General features: G+C 38.5%; 1 protein-coding gene across 1 annotated transcript in view; it reads left to right on the top strand.

The window, feature by feature from the left end:
* The window catches only part of LOC136262915 (uncharacterized), a 317270-nt gene that overhangs the window by 24308 nt on the left and 275132 nt on the right, over positions 1-17830 (top strand). The window contains exons 2-3 of the mRNA XM_066057331.1: positions 12102-12277; positions 16006-16455. Of these exons, the coding sequence (XP_065913403.1) occupies positions 12133-12277; positions 16006-16455 (595 nt within the window). The 5' untranslated portion in view covers positions 12102-12132. The remainder of the gene's footprint in view (positions 1-12101; positions 12278-16005; positions 16456-17830) is intronic.

Genomic DNA, 17830 nt, shown 5'->3' with positions numbered 1-17830 from the left:
ATCACAGTAAAACAATAAGAAGTGTTACTCTAGTTGAAAATTCCAATTTTTTTGTGTAGTTGCTTTTAACTTTTTGTAAATAATTATTATGACTGGTTAACCCATGCATACCACACCAAAAGAAAATAATGGCACCATGCTCCACAGCTGTATCAACTATCATCTGAAAAATGAAGTATTCATTACACTTCGTTATCAGCTATGTTCAACCCATTACACAGCAGTACAAATCAAGAAAAGCACCTATGCAATCCATGCATACCATATCAAAAGGAAGGAATGGTGCTGTGCACCCTAGTTATAATAATTATTGTCTGAAAAGTGAAGTATCCATTATACTTCATTGTCAGTTATGTTCAACCTGTTACACAGCAGTACAAATCAAGAACTCTTTGAAAAGCACTTCTGCAATCAAAGTAGCTACTATGAAAAATACGGATGATTTCCATTATAAAACAAGCCATCATGTGCTACCACCAAATCGACAACTTTTGCTGTCAGCAAAGATGAATGGGACACAAAGGAGGACACTGGTAAGTCCATGAAGAATGTATTGTACGTTCTGTGGTATGCCAAAAGGCCTCTCGGGCCAAAGCAACATCGAACAGTGAAAAAATCAAGCCCATAGCCTTAGTTGTTGTCAAGTTGTGCTTGTCTGAAGGCATTAGTCAGCAAGTCAGTTAGTTACTCAGTCAGTCAGTCAGTAGAAAATTCTGTTAATTAATTATTTTTTAAAATTCTGTAGCAACTTGTTGAAAGCATTTTGGGTCAATCTGAAGGCTTGCTTGGCTAACCAACACTGTCTCATTGTCATCTAGGAAAAGTGAGGCTGGGTTTAGCGTGATGTTTTCATGAGCCATGTCTACTCCTTTGTGGTCCCTCCTATACAGTACTATCGTACTATATGATGAAATACTGTCATGTTCCAAAAAGGCAACTTGTTATAACTCCTGCGGAACTCTCTACAGAGTGACTTGTTTGCAACTGATAATGAACTCTATACTAGCTGACCTTTCTCTGTGATGAAGCCTTACTAAGTTTAATGGGCAAGACATGATCCAGCAGGTCACTGCATCATTTAGCTAGCCAGGATCATGTTGTGCTCCAAAAACGGGAACAAATGATAGCTAAAACTTCCTTACACCATAGTAGTAATTTTAATAACAACAATTCAGGTGAATTTGGTGCTGCTTGGTCTTGGCACAAAATTCACCTGAATTGTCATTATTACAATTTACCTACCATCACAGCCATTTCTTGGCCACCACCTTGGATTTCACATCTTTTTTCACCATAGCCTTTCTCAGGGCTGCACTCTTTTTTTACAGTTTGGCTGTTTTGGATTAGATTTCACTTCTTTTTGTATTTGTATACCCCAAAGCCGGCCTATGGCCGGCTTTAGGGCTTTTTAACCTATCATTTTTTTCTTTACCACCGGAAGAAGAAAAGATGAAGCAGGGTGGTTTCTTTGTAGCTGAACTGTCTACAAGGTGATCCTTCTAACTGATCTCTCTACCGGATGACTTGTTTGTAGCTGAACTCTGTACAGAGTGATTTGTTTGTAGCTGAACTCTCTACAAGGTAACTTCTTCTAGCTAATCTTTCTACAGGGTGATTTGTTTGTAGCTGAATTCTCTACAGGGCGATTTGTTTGTAGCTGAACTCTCTACAATGTAACTTCTTCTAGCTGAACTCTCTACAGGCTGACTTGTTTCTAGCTGATCTCTCTACAGGGTGACTTGTTTCTAGCTGAACTGTCACAGAAATATCGGTCCGGGTAAAATCGGTCCGGCCTGACTAAAATTGGTCCGGCCAAAACTTGGTTGGCCTCATGCACCCCCTGACCACTTGGACTGATTTTGGTTGGTCTGCGGGTGTGTGGAAAGGTCGGTCCATGCTAAGTTTTTTGTGACGGATCACTGCAGCCGACTTAGCCTGGAAACTATATAAATGAGTAGCGTATAGTTTATGATTATGATTATATTATATTGGAAAGATAGCAATGTGCTGATATACATCCAATAATATAAATTTACTTATAAATGTTGGTCCAGGAGTTTGTCATAACTAGATGGTCCGTTTCCCGAGTTGATATACGGGTTAGTAGCTAGAAACTAAATTCCATGTCATAGCTATATGCAGCGATGAACATAGTCGCAAAATTAATGCTGTTTTAATTTAAAGCAGTGTGAGATGATAAAAGTCCTGCCTTCTTCTTTTCCATGTCAGTAGCTAGCTGTCCGAGTGGGAAGTAGAGGTTTTCTTCTGGCATACATCAACTCAAATGCATGGTCAATACTGGACTCTTGGTGTGTAATGTTGTATGCAAAAACACAGGCATCAAGATATTCTTCCCAAGTATATTTTTACATGCTCAATAAACTTCACAAGCATCATCGGCTCTGCAGTGTTTGGTTGAATCTTTCATCCAGCCTGTTAGAGTTGATTATGACAAACAACTATAGCAACATGACGGAAATCACCAGCCTATGCTGGATCACTTATACTTGAGGATGGTAGACAATTATAAAATCTATCATTAAAACATGTCTTATCTTCAACTTCTGCATATAGCTAGCTCAGAATTTAATTTGTTAATTCGGACCCTTGGTCAGTTCTTTATTAATCTGGGAATACCCATGCATGCATTGTCATAAACAGCTACACATATCATCTCAGGGACTGATCCAGAGGGGGTGGATGGGGTGGCTAGCCACCCACCATGCATAGCCTTGCAGCTACTCAGACATGCATTATTTAATAATGCTGAATATTGCTGATCATGAACATGCACTCTTTCGTTATATCAACATGAACTAAATGCCTGCATTGCATCAGATTCCAATGCTAGCTGGCTATAACCTTACAGTAGATGGTAGCAATATACATGAACTTATCTATGATCATGGGCAGTATATTAACTATCACCAGGTAGAGGACTTTTTGAAGGAAAATATGGGGTCTGCTTTTAGGATTGAGTCAATTTTACTTTTATGTCTGCAGCAATTCACCCTAAGGCCATGAAATAATGCGACTGCCTCAAAATTTTAAGTTGACTAAGTAGTGAAAAGCATACTGAGAATATTATAGCTACAACCTTTATGGTGATGTTTCTTCTTGTGGGGCATGTCATGAGTAGGAGATGATAGTTCACATTTAGTTATTCAATGGAGTAAACCTAAACTATCATCTCCTACATATCACATATGACAGAGAGGAATGTGCAGTATGTGCACAGGTGTTACAGGTGTATTACAGTTTGTTTTAACCACAGGTGTTAACTCATGATCAACCTGTACTGGGATTACAAAATACATTAGGCCAGGAAAACTTGATTACTAGTTTCTCATCCACAAAAATTCAGATTTCCATGCGGGTGGGAGGTTATTTATCATTATTCATTAGTAAAGAAATACTCCAAATCAAGCTGTCTGTTATAAAGGTTAACTAAAACCTTTTAAGAACTATTACTGACGTATTAGCTACCTTTTCTGAGGTGCAAGTGACATTTGCTGTGCTGTAAAATGATAACCAGCCTTCCTAACATCAAAATACGTGTGCACGTGATTGATAACAGCAACAATAAAATTAGAGGCGGTGAGGTAAAAAGGGATGCGGGTGGGGATGAGAAACAATTAATCAAGTTTGCCTGGCCTTATTATGTTCACAAGGGCATGCTACTAGCTATGTGCTTCACTGTACTAGCTAGATGATAATATTGTCAGCCCTTCTTCCCTGATGTAACTACCAAGACATTCAAGGCTCTCATCTTAAAATCTGGGCCAGCAACCCACCTTGGTTTATTCTGGATCAGTGACTGCATCTCCTACTGGTATATATGCACAGGTGAAAATTGGTAAAAATTTAAAGTTGGTTAAGTAGTGAAAAGCATACAGGGAATATTATAGCTATAACTTTTAAGGAAATGTTTATACCAGTAGGACCATGTGATCAGTTGATGATAGTTCACATTTAGAGCATCTCATATTTAACGAACTGTGCACATTTTCTTATAGTTTTCAAAACCACACTTATAGCACTGACAGCTTCCCAACATTATGCTGACGTAATCACTACATCAGAATATTTGTCACAAAGTAATGAGATAGTGATCAGTGTGATTCTATTATACTTTACTCTTGCACTGATCTTTCCAGCTTTAATAATACCCTCTCTGCATAGATCGTCTGGATGGAACAGTGGTCCTTTAAACAAGTCCGGACCATTGGTGCGTTGCTAAGTCGCCCCACCCTCTACCCTTCCTTACCCGAGGACACAACATGAACAAGAATCAACATACTGTCGAGGGATCTGCCACGAAGACCTTAGATTCAATATTTGCAAAATTTCAGCAGGGATTTGGGATTTTAACCAGGATTTAATGTATTTCAAATAGTTTGAAATACATAGAAATAAACCACTAGAATTGTACAAAGTATTTAATTACAGAATAGCAGTGCAAGATCTACTAAATTTGAAGAATTCTGAATTATATTTTGGCTTTTTCTTCTTCAATATCAAGACACACGGTAGTGTGTCATGCGGCCCAAGAAGTCGGCGCGTAACACCCGTGAGTATATTGACAGGAAGAAGAAAACGCAATGTTAATGGAGCAAACCTAAACTATCATCTCCTACATATCACATACAAAAGAGAGGAATATGCAGTATGTACACATGCAGGTGTTACAGATGTATTGTTCTAACCATTAGTGTTAACTCATGATCAGACATTATATGTGCATAAGAGCACAGTGCACATGCTACTGTGCATGCGCTTCACTGTACAAGCCAAACAACAACAGTGTCAGCTTTTCCTGATGTAAATTTGGACTCTCAACTTAAAATCTGGGCTAAGCTGGGTAGCCACCCACCTTCATTTATTTTTGGATCAATGCCTGGTGATGAATGTTATAGGTGACTGCTCTATTAGAGTATCTCGATCTTAAGCACCTCCAATGCAGCTATAACTGATCCCATGCATGCAATGATCCGTGCCCTTGTTGGATAACCTTTTAAGCACAAATCCATGCAGTAATAATGCCTGCAATGCTCATTATTCTAGATTGATAAATGAGAATAGCTATAGCTACGGTCGGCTGCAGTGTTCCGTCACAAACAACTTATAGCTATGCATCATTGGCTGCATGCGTTAGTGGTCCACCCGGACCCATTTTGGTCTACCAATATTGGTCCGGGTGGTCAGGAGTGCATGTGGCCAACTAGGTTTGGGCCGGACCAATTTTGGTCAGGTCGGACCAATTTCGGATGCTAAAAATGGTCCGGGCGGACTAAATTTGGTCGACTGAAAATGGTCCGGCCCGACCGATTTTTTCCCCGGACCAAATTTTTCGTTACATAACTCTCTACAGGTGATTTGTTTGCAGCTGAACTCTCTTACATGGTGGTTTCTTTGTAGCTGAACTCTCTACAAGGTGACTTAATAATAATAATAATAAATAACTTTACAGTGTACATATACCTACATACATACAAGTTGCAGATGTTGGTATGATAACTTCTTCTAGCTGATCTCTCTACAGGATGACTTGTTTCTAACTGAACTCTCTACAGGGTGATCTGTTCATAGCGGAACTTTCTACTGGGTGATTTGTTTGCAGCTGAACTCCGGCTCTACATGATGGTTTGTTTGTAGCTGAACTCTCTATTAGTTACCTTCTTCTAGCTGATCTGACTACAGGGTGACTTGTTTGTAGCTGAATTCCCTACAGAATAACTTGCAATGTAATATAATTGAGTAAATTATAAACGCAGCTGATTCCTTTTTAGGGTGACTGTTCTATTAGAGTATCTCGATGTCGCATTTGTTACACGTAGTTGCCTTTCGAATCATAACTCAGTGATTTGTAATCCTATTCTTCTGTAATACTGCAAGTACTTGCTATGATGATTAGTCCAGCTACATACTAATTTTCAGCTTGTTGCTCTAAGCGGTTTGCCTGGTAGACACGAAAACTAATAGTTTTTTATTCATAAAAATCGATCGCGTAATTTTGATACAGGTTGGATTTTGTGTCATATCTCCATGGTATTTATTCCGATTCCTGTCAAACCACAAAAAGGCACTCCTACGATGGTTGTTCCATCTACATATTATTATTATTATTATTATCAAGACAAACGGTAGTGTTTCGTGCGGCCCAAGAAGCTGGCGCGTAACACCCGTGAGTATATTGACAGGAAAAAAGAAAACGCAATTTTCGCACCTCCGTAGCTCTGTGCTGCCTTGATGACACAAGACGATGTTTGCTGTGGACACTCCCTCCACCTTCAGCACTCCACATTCCAAATTTGAGAGAAATCGCTTCAAGCGTTTCCGAGATATGCGACTTCAAAAATTGGCTTAGTTTCTTTGTTTTTTTTCTTCTTATTTTTCTTCCTCTTTTCGCAAACTTACAAAAACTGCTATAAAACGCGAACGCCATATCTGATCGCCTTGAACTTTGGCACACATAAGGGGGGTATAAAGGCGCATCTCTGTACCACCTTTGGCTGGAATACGATAAACAGGCAAAGAGTTATGAGCGATTAGTCACGAAAAATAACACCAATATGTTGTCACGCCTACAGGATAAACCGCGTATGGGAAGAAGTTGAAAATCGGTGGGTGAATAGGTTAACTATTGAACCTCAAACCTTTTGTGGTTTGAAAGAAATCGAGCTAAAAACCAGGAAGATACAACGAAAAAACCAACAGTGTGTAACAATTACGCAATCGAGATTAGCTAATAAAAAACCACTGCTTGCCACGCCTACCAGGTAAACCGCTTGGGGTAATGCTTTGAAAATCGCTGTACAGATGGAGTTATCATCTTAGAAAGGCTGTTCAATTGTGTAGAAGAATCAGACTTAAAGCCACGGAGTTATAACACGAAATCCAACTTGGTGTAGCCAGTGCGAGATCGAAATACTCTAATAGAGCAGTCATCCTAATAGAGCAGTCATCCTAATAGAGCAGTCACCGGAAGAAAATTCAAGAGATCAGTTAGAAACAAGTAACCTGTATAGAGATCAGCTACAAACAAGTCACCCTGTAGAGAGATCAGCTAGAAGAAGTTACCTTGTAGGGAATTCATGCAACTATAGAAAGAGATAATTCAGCTAGAAGAAATCACCTTGTAGAGTTCAGCTACAAAGAAACCATAATGTAGTGAGTTCAGCTACAAACAAATCGCCCTGTAGAGAGATCAGCTAGAAGAAGTTACCTTGTAGAGAGTTCAGCTACAAAGAAACCATCATGTAGAGAGTTCAGCTGCAAACAAATCACCTGTAGAGAGTTCAGCTACAAACAAATCTCCCTCTACAGAAATCAGCTAGGAGAAGTTTCCTTGTAGAGAGTTCAGTTACAAAGAAACCACCATGTAGAGAATTCATTTACAAACTAGTAACCCTGTAGAGACATCAGCTAGAAGAAGTTGCCTTGTAAAGAGTTCAGCTACATAGAAACCATTCTGTAAAGAGCTCAGCGACAAACAAATCACCTGTACAGAATTCAGCTACAAACAAATCACCCTGTAGAGAGATCAGCTAGAAGAAGTTACCTTGCTGATAGTTCAGCTACAAACAAATCACCCTGTAGAGAGATTAGCTAGAAGAAGTTACCTTGTAGAGAGTTCAGCTACAAAGAAACCATCATGTGGAGAGTTCAGCTGCAAACAAATCACCTGTAGAGAGTTCAGCTACAAACCAATCTCCCTGTAGAGAGATCAGCTTAAAGAAGTTACCTTGTAGAGAGTTCAGTTACAAAGAAACCACCATGTAGAAAGTTCAGCTACAAACTAGTGACCTTGTGGAGACATCAGCTAGAAGAAGCTACCTTGTAGAGAGTTCAGCTACAAAGAAACCATTCTGTAGAGAGCTCAGCTGCAAACAAATCACCTGTACAGAATTCAGCTACAAAAAAAATCACCCTGTAGAAAGATCAGCTAGAAGAAGTCACCTTGTAGAGAGTTCAGCTACAAAGAAACCACCATGTAGGGAGTTCAGCTAGAAGAAGTTACCTTGTAGAGAGTTCAGCTACGAAGAAACCATCATGAAGAGAGTTCAGCTGCAAACAAATCTCCCTGTAGAGAGTTTAGTTAGAAGAATTTACCTTGTAGAGAGTTCAGCTACAAAGAAACCATTCTGTAAAGAGCTCAGCTGCAAACAAATCACCTGTACAGAATTCAGCTACAAACAAATCACCCTGTAGAGAGATCAGCTAGAAGAAATCACCTTGTAGAGAGTTCAGCTACAAAGAAACCACCATATAGAGAGTTCAGATGCAAACAAATCACCCTGTAGAAAAATCAGCTACAAACAAATCACCCTGTAGAAAGATCAGCTAGAAGAAGTCACCTTGTAGAGAGTTCAGCTACAAAGAAACCATCATGAAGAGAGTTCAGCTGCAAACAAATCTCCCTGTAGAGAGTTCAGTTAGAAGAAGTTACCTTGTAGAGAGTTCAACTACAAAGAAACCATTCTGTAAAGAGCTCAGCTGCAAACAAATCACCTGTATAGAATTCAGCTACAAACAAATCTCCCTGTAGAGAGATCAGCTAGAAGAAGTCACCTTGTAGAGAGTTCAGCTACAAGGAAACCACCATATAGAGAGTTCAGATGCAAACAAATCACCCTGTAGAAAAATCAGCTACAAACAAATCATCCTGTAGAAAGATCAGCTAGAAGAAGTCACCTTGTAGAGAGTTCAGCTACAAAGAAACCATCATGAAGAGAGTTCAGCTGCAAACAAATCTCCCTGTAGAGAGTTCAGTTAGAAGAAGTTACCTTGTAGAGAGTTCAACTACAAAGAAACCATTCTGTAAAGAGCTCAGCTGCAAACAAATCACCTGTATAGAATTCAGCTACACACAAATCACCCTGTAGAGAGATCAGCTAGAAGAAGTCACCTTGTAGAGAGTTCAGCTACAAGGAAACCACCATATAGAGAGTTCAGATGCAAACAAATCACCCTGTAGAAAAATCAGCTACAAACAAATCACCCTGTAGAAAGATCAGCTAGAAGAAGTCACCTTGTAGAGAGTTCAGCTACAAAGAAACCATCATGAAGAGAGTTCAGCTGCAAACAAATCTCCCTGTAGAGAGTTTAGTTAGAAGAATTTACCTTGTAGAGAGTTCAGCTACAAAGAAACCATTCTGTAAAGAGCTCAGCTGCAAACAAATCACCTGTACAGAATTCAGCTACAAACAAATCACCCTGTAGAGAGATCAGCTAGAAGAATTCACCTTGTAGAGAGTTCAGCTACAAAGAAACCACCATATAGAGAGTTCAGATGCAAACAAATCACCCTGTAGAAAAATCAGCTACAAACAAATCACCCTGTAGAAAGATCAGCTAGAAGAAGTCACCTTGTAGAGAGTTCAGCTACAAAGAAACCATCATGAAGAGAGTTCAGCTGCAAACAAATCTCCCTGTAGAGAGTTCAGTTAGAAGAAGTTACCTTGTAGAGAGTTCAACTACAAAAAAACCATTCTGTAAAGAGCTCAACTGCAAACAAATCACCTGTATAGAATTCAGCTACAAACAAATCACCCTGTAGAGAGATCAGCTAGAAGAAGTCACCTTGTAGAGAGTTCAGCTACAAGGAAACCACCATATAGAGAGTTCAGATGCAAACAAATCACCCTGTAGAAAAATCAGCTACAAACAAATCACCCAGTAGAAAGATCAGCTAGAAGAAGTCACCTTGTAGAGAGTTCAGCTACAAAGAAACCATCATGAAGAGAGTTCAGCTGCAAACAAATCACCTGTATAGAATTCAGCTACAAACAAATCACCCTGTAGAGAGATCAGCTAGAAGAAATTACCTTGTAGAGAGTTCAGCTACAGTAAAAAGAAACCACCATGTAGAGAATTCAGCTGCAAAGAAATCACCCTGTAGAAAATTCTGCCACAAACAAATTGCCCTGTAGAAAAATCAGTTAGAAGAAGTTATCTTGTAGAGAGTTCAGCTACAAAGAAATCACCATGTAGAGTGTTCAGCTAGAAGAAATTACCTTGTAGAGAGTTCAGCTACAAAGAAACCATCATCTAGATAGTTCAGCTGCAAACAAATCACCTGTAGAGAGTTCAGCTACAAATAAATCTCCCTGTAGAGAGATCAACTAGAAGAAATTACCTTGTAGAGAGTTCAGCTACAGTAAAAAGAAACCACCATGTAGAGAGTTCAGCTGCAAAGAAATCACCCTGTAGAGTGTTCAGCTAGAAGAAATTACCTTGTAGAGAGTTCAGCTACAAAGAAACCATCATCTAGATAGTTCAGCTGCAAACAAATCACCTGTAGAGAGTTCAGCTACAAACAAATCTCCCTGTAGAGAGATCAGTTAGAAGAAGTTACCTTGCAGAGAGTTCAGCTACAAAGAAACCATTCTGTAAAGAGCTCAGCAGCAAAAAAAATCACCTGTACAGAATCCAGCTACAAATAAATCACCCTGTAGAGAGAACAGCTAGAAGAAGTTACCTTGTTGATAGTTCAGCTACAAACAAATCACCCTGTAGAGAGATCAGCTAGAAGAAGTTGCCTTGAAGAGTGTTCAGTTACACAGAAACCACCATGGACAGTTCTGTAATAAATATATGTATTATATATATAATTTGTACATTTACTGATAAAATCGGAAATATTTAAGGTACATCTGCTGTATCTTTTCTTCTTCCTGTGGTATAGAAAAAAAGATAGGTTAAAAAAGTCCCAAAGCAGGCCATAGGCCGGCTTTGGGGTATACAAATACAAAAAGAAGTGAAATCTAATTCAAAACAGCCAAGCTGTAAAAAAAGTGTGCGGCCTCAAACAGGCTATGGTGAAAAAAGATGTGAAATCCAAGGTGCAAGCGGCACCAAAATTCACCTGAATTGTTGTTATTAAAATTTTTACCATTAACCTACCATCACAACCATTTCTTGGCCGCCACCTTGGATTTCACATCTTTTTTCACCATAGCCTTTTTGAGGGCCGCACACTTTTTTTACAGCTTGGCTGTTTTGGATTAGATTAGTTTTACAACCACACCGTACATGTACAAAAATTATAGTTGATTACAGGAGTGTCGATGATAATTGGTGATTGGAGTAGGGTGGCTGATAGCTACAGGAACGAATTGCCAATAGCTAATTACAAATACTAACTACCTACTTAAAATATACTACTTAATTACATATAGAGTAAAAGGGGGTAGTGTGTGTGTTGTTTGTACATGAAGAGCAGGGACAGCAAAAATGAAATGTACAGGTATTATTAGAGTTAAAATTGTTTAAAAAGTGATGCCATAGAAATTGGGTAAGTTGCTTTTTTATTGTCATATAAGATAAATTCTATCAAGTTTCAACTGATTCCTCCAAGGGGTTTATCCTGTAGGCGTGACCTTATTTTACGCAAATAATCGGTCATAACTCTGTGAATGTTCATCAGATTCCTACCAACGTTGGTACGGAGATCCACCTTAATGAGCCCTTTAAGTGTGCCAAATTTTAAGCCAATCCGAGCACGCATTCGTGTTTTATGGCGAAATTTGCGAAGTGTGCAAAATGAAGAAGAATAAAACGAAGAAATTAAAACGAAATTTTGTTCGCTTGTATCTTGGAAATGGCTTGGTCGATTTTCTTCAAATTTGATATGTAGACTCCCCTAACTGGCCGGCATGTCTCTTGCAAATGGGCCGCACGACACACTACCGTGTGTTTTGATTATGCAGCGTTAATAAGCAGTACAGGTATAGTGGGAAGATACACGACTCTCAAAGTAAGAGGTCAGTGGTTTGATTCCTACCACAGGCATCTTTTATTGTTTGTTTTTAGACTATAACATACTTAAGAACATGTTTTTATGAAGCACTTTGACTACTCTATTAAAGAATTTGAGTGTATATTGATCTTTTTTTGTGGGTTCCAGTCCCATTTTTTTGAAGGATAATTTTGGCAAGATATCCTGAATGGGGGGCTAAGCCTCCCCTTGGGGAGCCTCAACCCCAACCCCCCCTCCCCACCATCTATGAGCATAGTGTATTCTGACTTCCTGCTATAAAAATAAAACATAGATGTTTTTATCAAAGTATGTGTATTATGGTGTTGTGTTTTACTTGTAGGTACAGTAATTTTAGCTAAGCCATAGTGGGGATGGCTGAGAGAAGTCCAGGAAGTCAATCATCAGGATCTTCCTCTGATGATGAAGATACAAAGGTCTCAAACCAGCCTGATTATGTAGATCACCATTTTGACAGTGCCAGTGGCTCTTTAGGGAACACCTATCTACTCAGAAATGGTTTGTTCAGTAATGGTTGTTTAATAGTTGTAACATAGGCACAAGGACTTTGCCTTATGTTGTGCTCAAAAGCTGAATGTATGGATCCGACAAAGCTAGCATGCCCCATATTAATTAACATGTAGTGAATGAGTATATATAGCCTGTCAATAGTATATGTAACTATAACTGAAGTAGGGATTAAATGTCCACTAGTAGCTATAGCTGCAGGCGTAGATGGCCTCCCTTCATTCATTTATGTTTGAAATGCTAATATTTCCTTAAGTTGTTTGCTTTCTTGTTCTTTGTAATTCATCACTGGTAAACCAGCACATGCTGCAAAAAAGGAATGAATGGTGCCAGACACATTATAAAAGTTTAATTGTGCAACTGAAGCACACCCCAACCAACTAAAGTGGCCATTTTGCTTTGTTTTCAGCTATATGTGTTCCACCTGTTATACAGCATTATTAGCAAAGAACAGTATGAGAGTGCCTCTGCAATAATACAAAAATTATATATGGATTGTATGATAGCCACAACTGAAGTCATGATTCTTTACCACAAAACAACACCTAGCTACATGGTATAATGCCAGACATCACAATGCGAAATGCAATATAACTTGATTGGCTGTTGCACATGGTTATAAACAATGTACTGTAGCTTTCAAAGTGTTTATCCTATGGCTACACAATCAACGTCATTTTACTCATGATGTAATAAGAATTTAAATGATAGCTATCTAAGGATTTACCCTACAATGAAAATATGAGGACCAAAATATGGAAAGAAAATTAATCCTAGTTTATAGGCACGCATATCCTTTTAATACCTTTATAAAGTGATCCATAACTCATTGCTAGTTAGTCCTATTCACTCCACATAACCGTTATCTGACTTGCCAGTCAATAGTGAGGGCAAGTTATAATAACCGGAACTGGAATCAGGAATGGAATGGAATGGAACAGCATGACCAAACGTCTGTGCTCACTGTAGCTTGTGTCAGTCATGCAGCTGTGCGTGTTTATTGTACTTTATGTATATCAAGACTTACAGACACCATGTCTGTTTTGAAGATCAAATTAAGCAGTCACTAGTGTAGTAGTACTGGTAATTAAAAAAAAAGAGCTTATCGATGGATAAGAACGAGTCAATTATTAGTATTTACAGTCACATAATCATCAATCCTTCACATAGATACCTACATGAACAGTTAGCTAGAGCAATAAAATAATGTAATGACCTCCTCCACAAGTTATTGGCTCTAACTTACTTGCAAAAACAGTAATTAGCTAATGAAAAACTCCATAATTATTGTAATTTGACAATGCGTGATTGTGATGAGCTAACTCCATTGTTGCCATGGTTTCCTTGTTGCAATCTGCCTTCATGTGTATCAGCGGTTGTTGTTTCTCCTCCAGGAATCCCCTAAAGGGTCATGTTCCAGCCTCAGTTGACCTAACACTGGAAGATGCCTTGGGGCTGTCTAAGTCCCCTTTTTATTTCTCTTTTCTATCCTTTGTCCTAGCTGTATAGGTTCTGTTGTTTTAGTTCTGTAGGTGTTTGTATAGGCAAAACCTTTTAAATAGAAAAACCTTTTTGTGCCATTAAGGCCGGTTCTTTCTATTCTTAAAAAAATACACATTTATGTACATAACCAAGTCAATAATTATTTTATTTTATTGCGAATTGTAACATATGCATAATCCTCTGAGCATAATCAGCTGGATGATGAGCTCAGTATTCAAACTATAGCTAGTTCATTAGTATGCCAAAGCCAGATGATCGTGCCAAGTATTCTTTGGTATAACTATATAGCTAGTTTTAAGCCAAAAATCCTCAAGAAGCAGTTAGTGACTGCATAATAGTTGATTGCTCTATTAGAGTAGTTCGATCTTCATAACAAACAGTGTGTCAGTCAGTCTTGAGGTAGATAGTGAAGTACAATTAAACATACACAGCTGCATGACTAAGGAGCTAAACAGCATACACTAAAGTTTGCTATTGTTACAGTGATTATTTATCCTTAGCCCAATGAATAAGCTTTCTTTTGATATCTGGTTTTAAGCTAGCCAAGTAACATGGCCATACAGCTAAGCCCATTTGGTATAAACATGCATTCCTCAAAATTTTGTGTGGCTTTAAAGGTTAAGGTTGGTTCCTTTTTTTAAAAATATAACTTTTGACTAAATCTCATATTGAAAAATCTGCTTCTGTACATTTTTGCACTTGTTTTATTATATCTGTATACCAAGTTTCACTGTCATTGTTGTATCATTGGCTGAGAAAAAGTGAGCTTTTTGTTATCCTTTAATTCACAATAACAGTGAAATAAAGATTATTTCAGAAATCTGCTTCTGTAGAAAATTAGAGCTATCACAGTATTCCTTTCCTGCCAAAAATCAGGTTTGTAGCTTGAACTTAAGTAAAACACTGAATGTAATAGGGTATTACATCATTGCGGGAGAAGTTCACATTGGTATGTCTTCAACTTCTGTTTGTATAACCACAATGGTTACATGCACCACCTAACCAAATTTCATTGACATTGACCAAACCCACGTAAAGTTATGACATCATAAACATAGAAAACAACTTTTGGAAACTTATGATGTCCAGCAGTATAGATGAGATGCAGAAGAGGACAAACGTAAGTCCATGATGCATGCATTTTAGATGCTGTGGTTGGCAAATAGGCATGTGTTGAGCAGTCAGTAAAAAGTCATTTGAATAAAAATTTTAAAATGCATAGAAATTTATTGAAAGGGTTTAGGGTTGCTATGACCAATACTGCCAAGCTGTCATTAAGGGAAAATGAGGCTGGTTTTTGGTGATGTTTAGGCAGAAAAACCCAACCTTTTGTGTACAGGTGATTCTAAGGGGGGGCCATAGCACCCACTGCTAAAAAATAACTTTTTAAAAATCTTGGGGGGGGAAAGTTGCAGTATAGATTGGCATTGTTATTTTTAGCATTTTTCGTGTTTTTAACATAAATTTTAGGCTGCTTTCAAGCCTTCAAATTGCAAAAATTCTGCAGCTTCTGGAGGTCACACCCCCACACCCCCCTGAAATTCTACTTTATATTACAGCTGAACAACAATAGTCATGATATTCCCTACTTGACCCTCCCTGTAGGCCAGGCCTAGAATTGCCACTGCTTTTGTGGTTGCTACTTTACAGTACTGTATGATGTCAGTGAAGTCACAGCCCAGCTAAAACCTTTGGCCACTTATTTAGCCATCTGTAGAGAACTGTCCAATTTAATTACAACAAAACTAAAGTCTATTATTAATACATCAGTGCCCAATATTATATGGATGAAAAGGAATAAAATATTAGGAAAATGGTAAGTTTTAATAGCAATTTTATTTGCTAATAGCATGAAATTACTTATGCAATTATTAATTACATATTTAGAATTTGTCACTTATAAACAAAAAGAAATACATGCATATACATGGAAAATTTCTTCTCCCTTGTTTAATTTCTTTACATGTTTTCTAATGACTTTTTAAAGTCAAAATTCATGCCTGCATTTCACATTATCATGAGTGCCATTCCTGCTGTTCTAGTCAAAGTGCTTTATTGGTCTGTTTTAACATGTGAGACCACTGATGAAAGGTTTTGCTTGTAAAATACCCATACTACAGCACTTAGGTATGTAAGCTGTATACATCCATATCCTAAAACATTTCACACTACACATAGGAAAAGGTAAAGGTAATTATGTGCATTTTTGATTTCAGGTATCCAGTTTACTCTCCAAAATACCACAAAGCTTCAGTCATTTACGTATGCTACCCTACCTGGAATCCCTCCCACTGCTTTGGATTCTAAGATTTGTTGTAAATCAGACAGTGATGATATTGGTGGTGAATACGTTGTGTTTTACAAGCTGGCCAATGCTGAAGAAAGCCTAAAGGATGTAACTAAAAAATGTTGTAAACATGAGGATGATTGTGTGACAGTGGGGTTAATCATTGGCAATACTGAATCTAACATTGTTCTGCCAAGTAGAGTTTTAAAGGAAGGTAAACCTAAATGGCCACCAATTTATATTGTGTCCTTGGAAGATGGTGAACAAATAGAAGCTTTACTTAATCAGTACACTGATGTTGAAGATTTGCAGGTTAAAGTGCTAGCAGAAAGTGAAAACGACTTGAATTATTCCAAATCTTCTCAGCCAAGAACTCCAGGTGAAGTGAATGTAATAATCATACAGTATGGTAGTATTGCATATTAGGGATCATGGAGGTTTGGATTTTTCTGGCCAAAAATATCACCCAAAAGCCAGCTTTACAATACCATCTTGGTGCCTTTGCAGTATTGGTTAGGTATAACCCAAAAGTGTCTGCAGTATGACCCTAAATGCTTCCAATAGGTAGCTACAATTAAAAAAAAAAGATTATTCAATGGAATTTTCAACTGACTGACTATCTGCCTGCCTGCCTGCCTGCCTGCCTGATACCTTCAGACAAGCATAACTCGATAAAGACTAAGGCTATGGGCTTGATTTTCTCACTGTTTGATGCATAGACGGCAGAAAAGGGGGGCTAGGGGCTGAAGCTCCCCCTTGGTCTGCTGAGGGGGGGTCTCACCTTACCAAACCAGAGACAATGTAGTACCTCATACCTCATTTCCATAAGTCTGGGTCAGCCCAGCCCCCCCTCATATCAACTACTTCCTCCACCCCTGGTTTGATGTCATTTCATCCCTAGATGTGCCTTTTGGCATACTGCAGTATATAAAATGCATGCATCATGGACTTATTGCTGACAGTCCAAGGTGTCAATTGGTGTGGTAGCACGATGCGTCACTTCCTATTTGTAAACGGGAATCATCCGTATTTTCCATGGTGACTAATCCGGATTGATTGCAGAGGTGTCTTCATTTGTAACACTGTGTAATTAGGTGAAAGCAAAGTGTAATGACCACTTCACTTTCGTGTCTGTAGATGATAGCTGAGGCATGCGAATTGTGTATATTTTTCATAGTGGCTGGATTGATTGCAGAGGCATTTCTCCTGCTGTTTTTCATTTGTAGCACTGTGTAATGGGGTGAACATAGCTGAAAGCAAACTGTATTGGCCATTTCACCTTCGAGTCAATTATTGATAGCTGGGGCATGGAAACATTAACTCTGGTGCTATCCTTTCTTTTGATGTGGTATGCGTGGGTTCAATAATGTTGAAAAAAAGTAAACAAACAAGTATAAGGTAAAATTAGGAATTTTAGGGATCATAAAAAAGAAGTAGGGAAACAAGGGAAGTCACCTACACCTGCAAATATAGAAGTAGGGATTACTGCATCTGCAAGTGTAGGCGACCTTGTTTCCCAACTTTTGTTCTATGATCCGTAATCGAACTTAAAATTTCTATTTTTTTCTTATACTTGTATGTAATAGTTCTGACATGGGCTTGAAGGTTTTACTTGATATGTATGCCCAATAGCCTGAGGGCCACAGATCAGCGTTGAAACCGGGTCGGGCCATCCGGGTCACATTTTCTCTGGGTCATCCTGGTCCGACCCGGTTTACAAATTATCTGGGTCTGAGCCAGATTGGATCACGTGA

Source organism: Dysidea avara, chromosome 8 (assembly GCF_963678975.1).
Source record: "Dysidea avara chromosome 8, odDysAvar1.4, whole genome shotgun sequence".
NCBI classification, from domain to species: Eukaryota; Metazoa; Porifera; class Demospongiae; order Dictyoceratida; family Dysideidae; genus Dysidea; species Dysidea avara.
This window is presented reverse-complemented; position numbering and strand designations above follow the sequence as displayed.